We start from the raw sequence: 16,174 nt of genomic DNA on the forward strand, positions 1-16,174 counted from the left end.
CGGAACTTTCTGAGGGACGCTCCTTTTTAAAATGCATTCGTACTTAGATAATAGAACAAACGCACGAGTATGTCGGCAGAAAATATACCAGTGTTCCCAAAAGCATTCAAAAACCAAAGGGCTGATGATGGGGCACAGTGGAAATGTGCAGCTTTGAATGCAGCTCAACGAGTCAGTCTAGAGTCAGACTAATCGATGTCAGAATTAAGAGAGGCTTTTAATCGAGCACCGACGGGGTGGCGGGGAGAAAATGACCTCTGATTTAGCTAGTTCACGTTAACTTTGGCTCCTTTAAGTCGATTTTTTGTAGTCGTTAAGTTGGCCAGGATAAACCGGTAGGAGGCAGCGAATACACAGAGTTACAATTAGGTAAATGTGACGCCCATGCTTTATTCTGGAAGTTATTGCACTTGAAAGCGTTCTATTGCATCAGAGGTTGAATGCTAGGTGAGCAAAACAACAGATTTATGTTGGCTAATAATCCAGATACAAAGGTTGTGCTGTTTTGTTACAAATTTTCTTATAATTTGTAGGTTAAAATGCTGCGGTTTTCATCCATAAGGAAGATAATATTTGGGGTAAGAAAATTAAGCTTGTTTATGTTTACCTGCAGTGTCTTTTAAAAATAGCTGTGGACTATTTCCTTATTTTGTCTGTGTATTTTATTATGATTTAATTTGATAGACAAGTGGTGCCTAATTCTCAAGTGAAAAGTGGAAAATAGTAGAAGGAAACCACAATAGTGTGAGGATAATTTGTATTCAGTTCCAGCATCCATACTAGTGGAATCCTATTTTGAAGCACTTACAGCTTGTAAGTCTTTGAGATACTGTATGTCCCTACCACTTCCAGGAAGGGACATTTCTATTACAGAATAGCTCAAACAAAGCCAGATTTGACAAAGAGCAAAGAGGTCTGACAGTTTGTAGAGAATATTCCATAAATGCATATATAAAATTTGATATAAACCTTCTGCATGGTAGCTCCTTCTGCATGTTTAGTGTTGTTCCACTGAATGCTAGCAGATCTAATGGGAAAAGTTCAACAAGTCCAGGTTTTCCCCCCCACAAAACCTGCTAAGCCCAGTGGTAGGGGTGCTCGTGGTCCACCATGATTTTGTATTTAAAAAATGTTAAAAGTTACACAAATTTGGACATGCCTGAGCCGGCATCATAATTTGGAAATAATAGTGCGCGAGGCTAACGGACTGGTGGAGGGAAGACGCACTCCCTCGCGCCCAGTTCAATGTGTCAAATAGAAACCTAGTTTAATCCTTCTATACTGTTATTAGTGTATTTAAATAAAAAAAAACTATTTAAAATAAACAAATAACATTTAGCCTGGTGGGGCCGCAAGCACAGCCTGGCGGCCCGCCAGGCTTATAATGCACTGAGGGAAAATGAAGTGAAGTCTGATTTCTTTTGGAAGGCGCTGTAAATAGTGGCGTGTTGAAACAGGAGTGGTGCTGATGTTTTTTCTGTGCCCTACCACCTAGCATCCAGTGTGGAGATGCATCCATCTGAAACCCAGGCCACCTAGCTACACAACAGGATCCCCGCTGCTGGTTCCTTCCCCATCCGCTGCTTTGTTTACGCCGTTTGGACCCTCATCCGGCAGCGGATGTCGGAGCGTCAGGCCCGCGAGCTGGGTGACCTCTCGTCTGTGTCACGGGGATTCAAGAGACGCCTCGGCGAAAGGCATGAGGGCCCTCGCTCAGGCACCGAAACCGGCTCTTTACCTGGGATTCTCAGGCCTCATCCCGTTTCTCTCCGCCCCGCTGTTCATGGCTGCCACCCAGTCCTTCTACCCGGACGTAGCCTACGCTCAGATGGTGTACGGAGCCTCCATAGTGTCGTTCCTCGGAGGAGCCAGATGGGGCTTTGCCATCCCCGCCGGCAGCCCTGCCAAGCCAGACTGGATGAACCTGGGGAACAGCGTGGTGCCGTCGCTCCTGGCTTGGCTGGCGCTGCTCTGCAGGGACCATGTTACAGAAGGAGCGTTGGTGGTTATAATGGGACTGGGCCTGTCGCTGCATTACGACCTGACCCTGCTGCCGGGCTACCCCGCCTGGTTCAGAGCCATGAGGACCGTTCTCACTCTGGTCGCCACCTTCTCGCTTGTTGCCACGTTGATACTCAAAAAAGTCTGCGTAGAGAGGAAACCTAAGGAGGTGGAGAAGTGAATTATGGGAGTTTTTTTTTTTTTAATTGAACACATAAAATAAATACTTTCTGTATGACAAATTGTCTCAGAAATGATTGTGATACACAATAATATTGTTGTTCTGAGACTATTTTTATGTAATATATTGATAATGGCATAATAATGCAAGTTTGTCCTCTCAAAGACTAATAAACTTTACTTTTGTAAAGAACACTTAACACTGGAACTAGAAGATATTTTAAATATCCAAAATTAAATGCAACCATCAAAAACGGTAAATACAACAGAAATAAAAACCACACACAACTGAAACCATAAATAAAATGAATAATAATGTCTCTATGAATAAAATTGCCTTTAAAAAAAATTACTAATCATGATGGAAATTGTCAAGCTCATTTTAATTTATCATGCAATTAATTGTTTATTGAAATGGCCTTAGCAGGGATTCCACAGAAACGATTAATAAACAATAACAAATCTATAGAATTTTCAAAAGCAGAATTTGCTCACAATGCAAATTGTGAGCAACTTTAATTAAAAAAATCAAAAGTAGCATTTTTATCCCGCGCTGTCAAATGTTCTTCATGACCGGTAATATTATCTTTTCCATAGTGCTGTTGTTAAGTTGTTAAAAAAGTGGCAGACAGTATTGACCATGTTCATTTCGGTCTATTTTCCTGACAAATACAGCTGTGAGCACCGTTCAAGTGCAGAACCTATTACCGGCAATGAAGATAAAGAGACGTACTGTGAAGTTGAAGCAAAAAGCAGCGCTCTGACGTCGTAACGCATTTAAAGACCTCTGGCGAGATGCGCCTGTGTTGAACATTTTGATGCGGAAATCATTTTTATTTGAAACTGTCTCAGAAAAAGTCGTAATACCTTTTGAATTCCTCCCATCTTGTCATGTTGCAACCAAAAACTTTGGTGCAGTGAATTAGACATTTTGTGACAAACGAACATAATAGTGCGTAGTTCTAAAGTGGGCGCTCGGTGAAGAAAGACCGGGGAAGACTGACTCCGATTTTGACCAATAATTGTTTTGTTTATATATAACTTCAATACTCCAGTCTTATTTAAATGAACAACTCTGAACACGCAAACTTGTTCCAAATGCACGTGCTCTCAAATATAATTGAGCATTGCTGTTCAAATTACTAAATTAACTACAATAAAAAAAAAAATCGGTTCCTTTAGTTTTCCATTTTTCACTACTTTCAAATGTCGCCAAAGTCTCCAATAAGTCAGAATAAAGTCGCTAAATTTGACACAAGTTGCTTTGTGGTGGTGAGGGGAAGTTGCTGGAGGTGTGTCTGATAAGTCGTTAAATATAGCGACAAATTCTCTTAAGTTAGTAACAGTGAGGCGACTACTGCTAACTGGAAAAATTCAGTCGTGACCCGGTGGGCGAAGTCTGTCGGTCAGGGCAGAGCAAAAGGGACAGTGGCTGATTTTCAGACCTTTGCATAAGCAGGTAACATCGGTTTCACATCAGCCAATCACTGGTCACCCAACATTAGGAAAATCGGACCACCGATCGATCCTTTGGTGCATTCCTAATTACAAATCCCGCTTTGTTAAAGAGAAAACTCTGACCGCACCTTATCCACCGTGGAGCACAGTGGCATCATCATGCTGTGGGGAAACCCTTTCTTCAGCAGGAACAGGAAGCTGGATGAAATTGGTGACGCGAATCTTCACCTTCTGGCAGGAAAACCACAACATGGAGGCAGAGCAACAACAGAAGGGTTTAGAACAAATACAATTCATGTCCTAGTCAAACCCCGGGCATAATTCCAACTCATATGATATGCGGCAAGACTTGGAGAATTTGTGTTGATAGACGCTTTCCGCCTAATCTGAATTGGAGCTACTTTGTAAAAATGTCAGTCTCTACATGTGCATGCAACCTCTTCTTTCATTTCCAGTAAATAAGATGGACTAAGGTTTTTTGGTGTTAAGGTGACAGATTGTGGGAAAGGTTTTAATGGCTATGTCAGAATCAGAGTTGGAAATGTAACGGCGCCCACCGATGACTGCAGTAAACATAAATAATAAAGATTTGCAGTAGGATTATGTACAAATAATCATCCAGTGAAAATAGAGAGACCATCCTCCATCAAGTTTCCAGTAACAAATGAACCAGACGCTAAGAACAACCAAAGGTTTCACTGTCGGCCGTCGTAGAAGCACTGCATACAACAGAAACCACAAAACGGTGATGACCTCCAAGTCTGAGACCAAGAAGCTAATGAAAGAAAAAAACTGCTTCATCTGATCAGCAGGGACGGATTTTGAAGGATCAGGGCCCCTGGAATAGGGCTAGTTTTGGTGCCTTATCCAAAAAAAAGAGAGAACAATTAGACTCATGCAAATTACAGTACATTAACAGGTGCATCAGCAAATGGTGTAAAATGTCACAAAAAGATGTGCTATGACTTCAAAATTTTGAAATATTTGACTATTGTATATATTAATAAAAATGTACCAATATGCACTTCATATGGGCCTTCCAGTTTTACATAAGGTACAATGCTTGTAAAACATGCATTCATTACAAAAACACCCTAAATGTTTGGGGCGCCCCTGTGGGGGGGAATAATGAGAACACCCCAAAACTCGGTGCCCTGGGCGACTGCCCTTGTCAGCCCTGTCTAAAGTTCGTACAACACGGTTGATGTCACTCTCTGTTTCAAGTAAAATGATTTACTCTTACTGAAGATAGGAAGAGCGGTTTGGCACTTTCCAGAGCTGTGCAGTTAAAAAGGAGACCTGTAGAAACAACATCAACCCTCTTCTTTTTTTTTTTTTGAGTTTTAAGGTGCAACGTTTCCACAGTTTCCTTTGCCTCCCACGATGTTCACAGTTCAAAGCGGCGGCTGTCAGAGGACGGCCAGCCCGCCGTCGCAGCGGCTGGTGATCATGTTGCCGACCTCGGTCCACGTGTCCAGGTGCGGGTCGTAGATCTCCACGGAGTCCATCGTCATGGGCGCCGAGAAGTCCCTGCTGGCGGCGCGTCCGCCCACCGCGTAAAGCAGCCCGTTGACGGCCGACACCGACAGGCCCGCGCGCGCCGTGGACATCGGGGCCGCCTCCACCCATTTCTCCTGCAGGGTGGGGGGGGGGGAGATGGGGCGGAGGGGGGGGAGATGGGGCGGAGGGGACGGGGTGAGGTCACAACACGGTGAGAAAAGCGCTCAGAGACACGAGACCGCGAGTACGAAATCCCGCCTCACCTCCTCAGGACAGTATTTCTCCACCGTCTCCAGAGCGCCCAGTGCCTCGTTCCAGCCTCCCACCGCGTATATGCAGTTGTTGAGGCAGGCCACGCCCACGTAGGCCCGACGCTGGCTCATCACCGGCAGGGCGCTCCAACGATGCGAGATGGGGTCGTAAACCTCTGCTGAGCGCAGCTCCATTCCTTCATCGCTGATCCCACCAATCACATAGATTAACCCTGAGAAGAAGAAAAATAATAAGAAAAAGTTTTCTTGCATTTTATTTCAAATGATGTAAAAAATACAGAAAAAAAAAAGGTCTAATTTCAGCTAAAAGCAGAGAAAAAAATCAAATGATAAACAGACCCTGTAGCTCACAGCACCCAAAGTAATATCTGGGAACCGCCATGCTCCCGATGACCTCCCACTTGTTTTCCTCCGGATCGTATCGCTCCATGGTTTTCCCGATCTCCGATCCGATCCAACCACCTGCAAGCAGACGGCATTTTCAGCCGGTAGAGATCAGGGGTTCACCGATAAATCGGCTCCGATTCCTTCAATTTGGGAGATCAGCAATCGGCCAATACTTGTGAAAAACGACCTTATCTACCTAAAAATCAGCAGCTGTCCTATTTCGCTGTGTTGATACTTTACTGTTGCTATATTTAGCAACTTTCACTCTAGAACCAATCAGTAACGGGCAAAATCGGAATCGGCCGGTCAGGCTTTCTGAGGATCGGTGGTCGGTCAGAAAACTACAATTGGTTAAGGTTCATCCATTCACTGTGCCGTCCGAAAGTTTGTACTTTTTAACATTTTGTCTCGTTTACAACAAACATTAATGTACTACGTTGAGATTTAAGGCACCAGACGAGCACAAACGAAAGCAAAATTGTGAAGTACAAGGAAAATTGGACATGGCTTTTAAAAATATTGTGCTAATTTAAGATTTCCATTTATTTAGGGGTATTAAAATCAACAGAAACAAATGCAAGCCACACTTCCAGATATTTTTTTCTGCAAGAAAATTTTAAAACCATGTGCCATTTTCTACCCATTTCACAGCCATCCACTACCCTGTGTCTTAGTCCACCCTATAAAACGATACAATAAGATAAATGGATGGTTTTTGTTGCCATTTTATAAAGCGTAACCTTTTCTTCAACAGCTTCGTTAGCTGAGATGTCTGTCAGCGTTTGGTACCGTTCATAACATTTTGAAAAATTTGACTGATTCCATCTAAAATGACCCTTGTAGCCGTCGCGTGCTCCCACCAGTGTCGTGGCGTTTTACCGAGTGCGTACAGCGCCCCGTGGCAGGGACACACGCCAACTCCACATCGAGGGAAATTCAGAGACGCCACGGCGGCCCACTGCTTCGTCACCGGGTCGTATCGCTCTGTGCAGTCAAAAATCATTGAGTCTTTCTCTCCTGTCGGCAAAAAAACGTAAAAAAAAAAAAAAGAAAGAAAATGAATGCAGGTTTTCTGAAGTTGACTTTAGACTTAAGGCAGAGCGCGGCCTTTTCACCTCCCACCACGTAGATCATGCCCTCCATGACGGCCACGCCCAGCCCGCTGCGGGCCTGATGCAGAGACGACACGGTGGTCCAGTACTGGTTGAAGGTGTCGAAGCGCTCCACGCAGCTCAGCGCTCGGCTGTCACTCCATCGGCCGCCCTGCAGCCGGGTGTAGCCGCCTGACAGGAAGAAACAATTCACGATTTCACTTCTGGGTTTCGTCTCATTTCAGCGTTATCGTGGGCTACGTAGTTTTGGTATAATTTATAGATCTCGACCTATTGCGTAGAGGTACTTCCTAGCTTTCCTTCTGGGTCTCGTCTTTGCTGGTTGGAGCTGACTGTGCAGCTTATTTTCTTTGGGAGACTTTGTGACCTCAGTGTATTCCTTCAGCAGGGTCTGCAGTGCCACCCGCAGGCTGAAGTCGGTAATACCTTTGTTCAGAAACGAGAGGAAAGAGTTTTTTGGGGGGTTCTGTTTCAAGAAAATCTAACTTGTTGCAGTGACCTAAGATACGACAAAGTAATAGAGGCCATACTAATAAAAAATAAATGAATTAATTTAAAAAAAATCAAATAACAAGAATGAGGTCATAATTTTACAAGGATAAACTAAGGAAAGCACTAAACCTTCCATCTTCACAGAAGCCGCATTGCAAACAAAAATCATATTTACGTGCTAATGACATACTTTCCTGACCTTCTATGTACTTGAAGAGTCTCTGAGGGGAGAGCAGAGGGAAGCGGACGGCTTCCAGCACCTCGACGACGTGTTTTTTCCTCTTGGCCACGTCGTGCAGGACCCAGTCCATGGCCGCCGTGAACACTTGGTACTCGTCCTCGATCCTGAGCTCCTCGCTCCGCAGAAGCCTCACCAGCTGGTCCTTCGACAGGCCTCTGAACTCGTCCGTGACGCACACCTGAAGGAGGCGGTGAACACGGACGATACACACGCACGGTCCGGAACAAAAAACAAGAAAAAAACATTTAAGAACGTAAATGTCTTACTTTTTTTATTTTATATTTGTTGGACAGGATCGAATAAAGTGATGTTTGATAGGGTTGGAGGATATATACGGGTTTCATATCAATCAATTATCGATAACTACTGATTAGGTTTTTGTTTTAAATATCAGAAGTACTGACAAACGGGTGGTGTGATCTTTCCTGTTTTATCCATTTTTCATTCCACGCCGTTGTTGTTTGTTTGTAATTGCCTGGGAAAACTAAATTAGATTTGGCCGTGTTGTTTTTCTAGAAAGCCCTGTGACAGAATGTGGATGGACGATGCCCAAACCTCCAGGAAGTGAACGTGGATGTAGTTCTCGGTAAATTCCAGCATTTCCATGTAGGCGATCTGCTCCAGAAACTGAAAGATGCCCACGCAGTTGAAGGGGTCCATGTGGCCCTTGAGGAACTCGCCGCACATTGACACCACCTCAATCAGCTGCAGCATGTCGGCGGCCACCATCAGCTCCTGAACATTCTCCACGCTGACACTGATCGCCCCTAAAAAAACAAACAGAAAAAAAAAAGAAAGAAAAAGGAAAGGCACAGATCGGACAGCATCGCAAAACCAAACAAAACCCGGCATCGAATGCGCGAGGAAAGGGCAACAATCAAAAACAAACAATACCTGTGTATATGAAGTCCAGCAGAATCTCAAAGATTCCCGTGTCCACGCCGATGATCTGCACCTCGTCTTTCTCCGCCTCCCGCATCCCGCCGGAGAACAAGGCGGAGAAGTAGGGACTGCTGGCGGCGAGCACCAGCCGGTGGACTCTGAAGACGCGCCCGCCCACTCTGAGCCCCACGTCGCAGAAGTCGCAGCGGAGACGCATCTTGTTCATCTGGGCCAGGATGAGGCTGGCGTAGCGCTCTGAGGCCAGGATGGCGGCGGCGGCAGCAGCGGCGACTGCGTCCTGGCTGCAAGCGGCCGACGTCAACACGGAGACGGAGGAGGACATGGCAGCTGAGGCTGCTGCGTTACCATGGAGACAGGTGTTCTCCTGTCCGAGGAGTCTGAGCGATACAGCAGGAGCAGGGAGGAAAACACATCTCCATCAAGGAGAAACACACAACGCTGATCAGATCACAAAACGTGATCTTTGGTTCTCCGTAATTTGTTTCCATATTTATTTCTTTGTTTTGTTTTTTGTTGTTGTTGTTTTTCTTCCCTCTCTTTCCCGCTTCTACCCAAAATTTATGTGTCACTAATGAGAACAAGAAATGAGAGAAAAAGGAAATAATCCAAAAAAAAGAAAATCTGAAAATAACAATAATAATTCTAAGTTCTAACCCATATTTATGAAACAATTCCATTTTTGTTGCGACACCAACTGGTTATGTTCTGTTTTGTCCTAAATGTGTCTATTCTTCTTTTATGCATATTGTTGTTGCTGCTGTTTGTTCACTTATCTAATTATTTTGTACATTCATACATCTGTTAGTCTGGAATGTTTGTTTTGTAGGCCCTAATTGGCAAATTAATGGGAAAAAAAAGGAGAAACAGACAAGCCACACTCTGCCACCAGGTGGGCTGTTACTTTTTTGTTTGTTTCATCAGAAGCTAAACATTTTGTCATGTCACCACCTAACTTTACTGTCTTTTTATGCAGGTTTCAGCAATGACAGGGAAGCTGGTGAGAGTTGATGAAGTTAAATACATTCCGACCTCTGAAGGCTGCAGAAGACTTGAACCTGAAGTGGAGGTTCAGCCTCCAGCATTGACTCTAAATATGCCGCCATGGCAACAGTGGAGTGATTGTATGGAAGCACACTCAAGTGCTAAAAACAAGAAAAAAAAGAAGCTAAAAGTCCAGATCTAGATCCAATTCAGACACCGCAGCAAAAGTGTTGAATATGCATCACATATTTCAGGTTTTTTGCCCCCTTTCTTCCTTTAACCTCACAATTATGCATTAACGAAAAAACGTGATATCCCAATATAATAAGCCAGTGGTTGCAAACATTTAAAATGTTAAAAGGTCTGAATGCCTTTGCAAGGCAAGGCTGTGTATGCCACTTACTGTCCCGCTGCTGCACGTTTAAAAAAAATAAAAGACACTTGTCTCTGCTTTTAGCCAGACATGCTAACAGATAAACCAACCCACCAGTGTGTGTTTACATAATTCTATTCAGCAGTCGGGGTTTTAGCTAACAGGACACCGCTTCGACAGCCGAACACCGACAGACGAGAATATCACCCGAATGAAAATAAGGAGTGTGACTCACAAGGAAGACACATAGTTTCTGCTTTCTGCGCTGAAACTCACCGGTGTGTTTACAGCTGAGGATGCGGAGAACTTCCGCCGCCCTGCAGACCGTCAATCCGCTTCCTCCGGGCTCCACTGCGCCGGTCTGAGTCTCCAGGCATCACTAATCAAACCCGCTAACATCGAGACTTAGCAAACAGCCTTGACGCTGACGGGAACCACGACTTTTTTTTAAAATGAACTTAAGTTTCTTCAGTCTATTTATGTTTAATAATGAAATATAAAAACAAAACAATCGCTCTGACGGCTTTTGTTGGGAAATGCACGGACATTTTATACAAACGTGCTAAAAAAAAAATTAAAAAAACAAACAAAGCACATTTGTGCTTTTTTAATCTATGCCATTTTAATCTGAGTATTCTGTTTTTAACAACGCTACAGTATTATTTTTTTATCTTGTAAATGTGCCCTTACTTATTATTATTATTATTGTTGTTGTTGTTGTTGTTATTATTATTATTTAATTTGAGTTGCTATGCATGCGCCCTGCCCTGAGACAGACTGGCGACCTGTCCAGGGTGAACCCCGCCTCTCGCCCGGAACGTAGCTGGAGATGGGCACCAGCAACCCTCCCGACCCCATTAGGGACAAGGGTGAACAGAAAATGGATGGATGGATGGATGGATGCATGCGCCCACATTTACCTTGATGCTTTGACAGCTGAATTTTCCCAATGTGGGTCAATGACCGATCTCCCTTATTCTATTCTACTCATTTTCTAGGATTCTACGTTCACGAAAGTAGAATAACTTTCAGCAGTGCTCCTTCATAACGCTACAATTTGGACTTCTAATTCCTACAAAGTGACAAATATCACCGTCTCTGTCTTTAAACATTTCCCTTTAAGATAATAATAAGATCAGTCAACTTATGCTCATAGGCAATATTATGCTAGAGGAAATGGAACTTCTTGATCTAGTAACATATTTTTTCAAAAGCAACCTAAACTAATTTTTAAATGTTTTTGTAAAAATGAGCAAGGTAGTTTGTAAAAAAAAAAAAAAAAAAAAAAAACATTAAAAACTACAAAACCTTTGACCACTACAGTACATTAATCGTTGTTCAACTTCTTGAAATAAGCATGACTAAATGTTCCTATTTACTATTTTGTTTTAGTTATCCTGGTATGTTATGGTTTGTGATACAAATCCAGCACCAGGTGGCAGTGTTTCCCACAAAGAAGAAAGGCAAGTAGGAGACGGAGCAAACGTGGAAGAGCTTTGAACCCAGTTTTAACGTTTTGCTCTAAACGCTGGAAAACTTACACTGGTGTCCAAACATTTTGGCTAGGGGTCAAAACTGTCAAATTCAAACCACTAAGAAGCCACAAAATTCATTCAATTAAGAATGCAAAATACACTTGTTTTTTATTTTATTTTACTAACAACATTTTAATGAAATCTGTACATAACTAAAGCTCCAAAAACATAAGAAGGACTTTGTACTGTTAAATTATTAAAAGAAAAATAGACAGTTTACTAATTTTTTCGAACATCAATTGTTTTCTGTTTTGTTGACCAATTTATTTATTTATTTTTTTTTACCATTCTTAACTTGTGGTCTCGCGCCAAACAAAATCATTTCAAGGGCTACAAAATGGCCACCTGGGCCACACTTTGGACATCCCTGAAGTAAGTGATCAAAATAGACTGAAACATTGATGACTTGTTAATCTCGCTGAGAATCAATGGAAAAACTTTGAAAAAAGAAGAAATCTTTTTATAAGGGAATCTAACGCCAGGTGGCAGTGTTTCCCTTCCAAAGCCTGCTGGAGAGAAGAAAATCCTTGAGAACAACCCACAGGAACCTAACATGTAAATTATCAGGTTATTCTTGCCTTTCTGGCCCCCAGCAGAATGGTAATTTAAGATGGAGTTATTCTCTGGTGTAGGCTGTATCCCACCCCCACCACCGTCCTGCACCTCCTTACTGAACCCACTGACATAACACTCGCCTACTGTGACACAACTAAAGGTTTTTTTGGTTAGTTTTGATCAAATTGCTCTGAATTATCATGTTGGAAACTTGCTACGCGGCACTCTCAAGTGCTGTCTGGTACACTCTGAAATCTCATCTCAGGTGAAAAAAGCAACAAACAAAAACAACCTGATTGTAACAGTCACGGGGATGAGCCGTCACACACCTGAAATACAAGTCCTGTAACATCTGTCACTTCACTTGTGTTGCCAGCTTTTTTCTTTTTTTCCCCCCCAGTGTGTCACCAGACAGCCACTGGCACACAGGAGGATATCTGGTGGCACCAGTGCTGGCCAATAAAAACGCAGATGTTGGTTTGGGCACCCAGTGAACTACACCCATCACTGGAATTAACTTCAAGTTTGTCTGCTAATCCCGAACAAATTCAGACTTTTTCTTTGGCCTGATTAGACATGAATAAATGCAATGTTGACATCTTTCATTTAGTTTTTTTTTTTTCTGCTTTGCAAAAAGCACATATTCTAAGGGCATTTTAGGTCTAAAGCATTTACCTACTGTCTGTCACTGTTATTTATTATTTTTAAAATCATATTACCTACTGGTAGCCTGGGGAGAAACAGCACAGTTTTGTCTGGTTGCCTTGCAGTGTGAGAACAGGTTTACTCTAAAAGTGGTGGAATGTGATATTCCTTTGGTTATTTAGTTTCTTTCTTTTTTTCCCTTTTTAAAAAAATTAAAAGCATGATAGCTTGCTACCGGTTCAGGCAACAAAAAAGACACTTTTGAGGAAAAGGGGAAAGTTATAACAGTCACAAAAATAATGAAAAACGAATTTTAAAAAAGACATTACATGTAGTAATTTAATGTGTTTCAGTTTCAGAGTGAACTTGTCAAACACCTGATAAACTGGCAGTTTTTTATGTCAAAAACAAAAAAAGAATAAATTATTTCTAGACCTTTGTCATCTTAATATATAAAATTTTTAAATGTCCTTTTAACCCCATATTTTCTCCACTTATTTATAATAGTTTTTATTGTGCTGTTATGCGTAAAAAAAAATGCTAAGGAACTTTTTGGTACCCTACTCCTGACTGATACCTTTCTACAATGAATTAGTTTTGATTCCAACAATGCAAACTATGCGTTCTATAGTGGAAAGGTGAAAATGAGAAAATTGTATGAGAATCCTACTCATGACAGTGAAACTTTGTCATCAACATTCACAAATTTGAAAAACAACAATAAAGGTTGGTTGTCTTTTCCATTTAAATGTATTTTTTTGTTCTTGTTTTATTTTGCTTTTGAAACGATTTCTCGTGGTCGAATTTCTTTATGCGGGTACAAAAACGGTGAGTCTTTAATCAATCGATAATAACCGTTATGTCATAAAGCGGTGTGTTGAGAGTGGTGAGGCAGACGCTGTAGACCCAGGATGTGGTAAATTAATGGCTTTAATGATGAATATGTCTGAATATTCAAACCAGTCCAAAACCCTGTCAGCACAGCAGAGCGGGAAAACAAAGCTCAGCACTGGTAGCACAGGTACACGAATGGACATGAAGGAAAAAACAAACGACTGACTGTTGGTAGACGAGGACCCGACGACGAACAGACACAAAGGTGACACTAAATACACTGGGGGTAATCAGGGAACAAGAAACACCTGGGAACTAATCAAGGGGAGGACAGGACAAGGAAAACTCTAAATAAATACACAGACAACACAGAACATGACACGTTACTTAATCGGCTTATTTTAAAGGGACAACGGAAAAACATTACACAACTCCAATCTATTTCTTATATCCCGGTCAACTACGTCTTTTTTTTTCTTACATGATTTCTGCATGCTTGTGTGTTAATCATGCAACTTAATTTTAGCAGTCGTGACATGATCGGGCCCTACTTTGCAATTCAAGAGCCTCATCAGTGGTTCACTGAAGCGTGACCGCCGGCTCCATTCAGCGCGCAGTGCCACACGTTACATACATGCTCACAGCAAGCCGGACATGACAGCAGGGGCCGCCTGAAGTTGACAGACGTTTCATTCAAACGTCCAGATTTTCTACCACTGATACTAGAAGTTGAAAAGTAGCCTCCGATTGAAAATGTCTGTACACACTAATGGTTTTAAAGTTATGTAGACATGGATTAAGTGTGTGGGGGTGGGTGTATGCGTGTGTTCCTTCACTGCACAGCATTTTTAAAAAATTTTTGCTGGTCAGAAGCGTAATAATATTATCACCGGTCATTAAGTCTCTCCGTTGTGGTGATCGCTCGTCTCGCTCCCAGAACTTCTCATTCAACGGGAGACAAAGTAAACAGCTTCAGGGTCATCTTATGGAAATCAGCTGCCACAATTACTGGTCTTTTTCTTTTTTCTTTTTTTTTAAAGTACAGGGATCACATTGCTTTCCGTTTAGCTGGCTATTTCAACCAGAGAGGGGAATACATTTTTTTGTAGGTACTATTCAAAGGATTGCTCGTTTTTCCACCAACAAATGTAGCTACATGGATAATAAAACACAGCAAAATGTATTTCCATATTGACTGTAGGATTTCAAAGCACACAAAATATTTTTTGAAGTGCCCCGAATAAGAAAAGAAGACGTGCCAATTCTAATTTATGTACGTTTGAGTGAATGACATTGTAAGAGGCATAAAACTGGAACCAAGCAGCTGGCATTAGTATATTACCAAGTGTCTCTTGACAGATTTTGTCTTAAGTTGTTGCTATGAAGTAAGACTCTTCTTTCATTGAAAAAAAAGTTATGTACAACACAAAGCCATTTTCTTTTGTTAATGTATAAATCGGAAACAAATACACTATCGACTTGTACAGATAATAGCAAATGAAAACTGGACATTACAGTCGACCATTTTCCTCTTTACAGAACACTTCCACATGTGTTATTGGTACTGAATTTTCCTAAAATACATACTGCTTTCACATACAGCTCAAACCTTTTTTTAAAAATTATTCTTAAGCTGCAGGAAGTATGGGAGAAATTAGATTAGAAAAAACATGCACATAAAGAGGTGAAATAAAAACAAAATGACAAAAAGAGAATGTTGCACTGAGAGGTGTGGTGGGGAAAGAGAAGTCATCAGTCAGTCTTGGCTTTGTGGCTAACAAAGCTGGTTTATTAACTCTCAAAGGTAACAGTAGATTTCAAAATGGCAACCCTCCCATCAGTCAGCAGTCCACCTAGTACATACAGGTCAAACCCCGCCTTCTCAATTTAAATTGGCCAATCACCTCAGCCTTCCACATTAGGGCAAAAGGAAACATAGTTAACTTACACTAACAATTATTTATCAATAATAAGATATGAGGTTAAACATCTTATGTATGCAAATGTGCATCATTTCGTTCTTTTAACTACTTCATGTTTCAATCAATCAAACTCCAGCTCTCACCACTGCACTTCCTATAAAACAGCTGGGTCTGAGGCGGGACTCTTCTTTAGCGGGGACCCAAGATGGCTGCCACATAAGACACACCCACAAGGTAACAAACATTCCATTAGGACAGTCACAGAGTGCTGATTTACACGCAAAGGTTAGAGGAAAAACCCATTGCACAGCGACAATGACGTTCCACAGATGACCATCTAAAGTGAGTTTTACAGGAACGACTGGATAATGTCTATAAGATAAAACTGGCTGAGAATGAATTCAGACAGGCGGAAGTGAAATCTGTCCACGTCAGATTAAACCACTGTGAGAACATTTGTGCAAAACCCATCATCGGTGTAAATATTCTGTTGTCAGAACAGTCTTCTGGCCCTCGACATGTAAAACCACGAACCCATCCTTGTTCCGACAGACTCTTTCACCGGCACACACCAACAAGCAAGCGGCCAAGGTGTTTGTGCTTCGAAAGTTGCGACTTGCTCTCCCGCACCGGCGCTGGCAACATTAGTTTCCCGGCCACGTGCCCGCTGGGTCTTTTTTTAATCTATCTAAAAGCTGAATTCCCACAATGAGATTGTCCTCGGAGATCAAGGGACGGTGAAATGCTCTGTTGAAGTCATTGCTTAGAACCCCTCCTTCTTCT

At 42.1% G+C, this 16,174-nt stretch overlaps 2 protein-coding genes across 2 annotated transcripts; one reads left to right on the forward strand and one right to left on the reverse strand.

The window, feature by feature from the left end:
• Window positions 1–111: 111 nt before the first annotated feature.
• On the forward strand, window positions 112–2,243 carry LOC114145924 (transmembrane protein 69-like). The gene is made up of 3 exons (XM_028019613.1): window positions 112–447; window positions 534–578; window positions 1,496–2,243. Exons 2-3 carry the CDS (start codon window positions 540–542, stop codon window positions 2,180–2,182), a joined length of 726 nt encoding a protein of 241 aa, XP_027875414.1. The 5' UTR covers window positions 112–447; window positions 534–539; the 3' UTR covers window positions 2,183–2,243.
• Window positions 2,244–2,545: 302 nt separating this feature from the next.
• On the reverse strand, window positions 2,546–10,330 carry ipp (intracisternal A particle-promoted polypeptide). Its single transcript, XM_028019569.1, has 10 exons — window positions 10,177–10,330; window positions 8,538–8,925; window positions 8,199–8,410; window positions 7,602–7,821; window positions 7,181–7,336; window positions 6,914–7,081; window positions 6,678–6,815; window positions 5,751–5,873; window positions 5,403–5,623; window positions 2,546–5,273 (listed from the first exon to the last, which is right to left on the reverse strand). Exons 2-10 carry the CDS (start codon window positions 8,866–8,868, stop codon window positions 5,049–5,051), a joined length of 1,794 nt encoding a protein of 597 aa, XP_027875370.1. The 5' UTR covers window positions 8,869–8,925; window positions 10,177–10,330; the 3' UTR covers window positions 2,546–5,048.
• Window positions 10,331–16,174: the final 5,844 nt, after the last annotated feature.

The sequence above is a fragment of the Xiphophorus couchianus genome, chromosome 6 (assembly GCF_001444195.1).
Source record: "Xiphophorus couchianus chromosome 6, X_couchianus-1.0, whole genome shotgun sequence".
NCBI classification, from domain to species: Eukaryota; Metazoa; Chordata; class Actinopteri; order Cyprinodontiformes; family Poeciliidae; genus Xiphophorus; species Xiphophorus couchianus.

Coding starts and splice junctions, on each gene's coding strand:
- LOC114145924 (XM_028019613.1), top strand. CDS start 540: ATGCTGCGGTTTTCATCCATAAGGAAGATAATATTTGGG. Junction 579..1,495: donor TAAGGAAGATAATATTTGGG/GTAAGAAAATTA, acceptor CCTACCACCTAG/CATCCAGTGTGGAGATGCAT.
- ipp (XM_028019569.1), bottom strand. CDS start 8,868: ATGTCCTCCTCCGTCTCCGTGTTGACGTCGGCCGCTTGCAGCCAGGAC. Junction 8,411..8,537: donor GCTGGACTTCATATACACAG/GTATTGTTTGTT, acceptor TTGTTTTTTTAG/GGGCGATCAGTGTCAGCGTG. Junction 6,816..6,913: donor CATGATCTACGTGGTGGGAG/GTGAAAAGGCCG, acceptor TTTTGCCGACAG/GAGAGAAAGACTCAATGATT.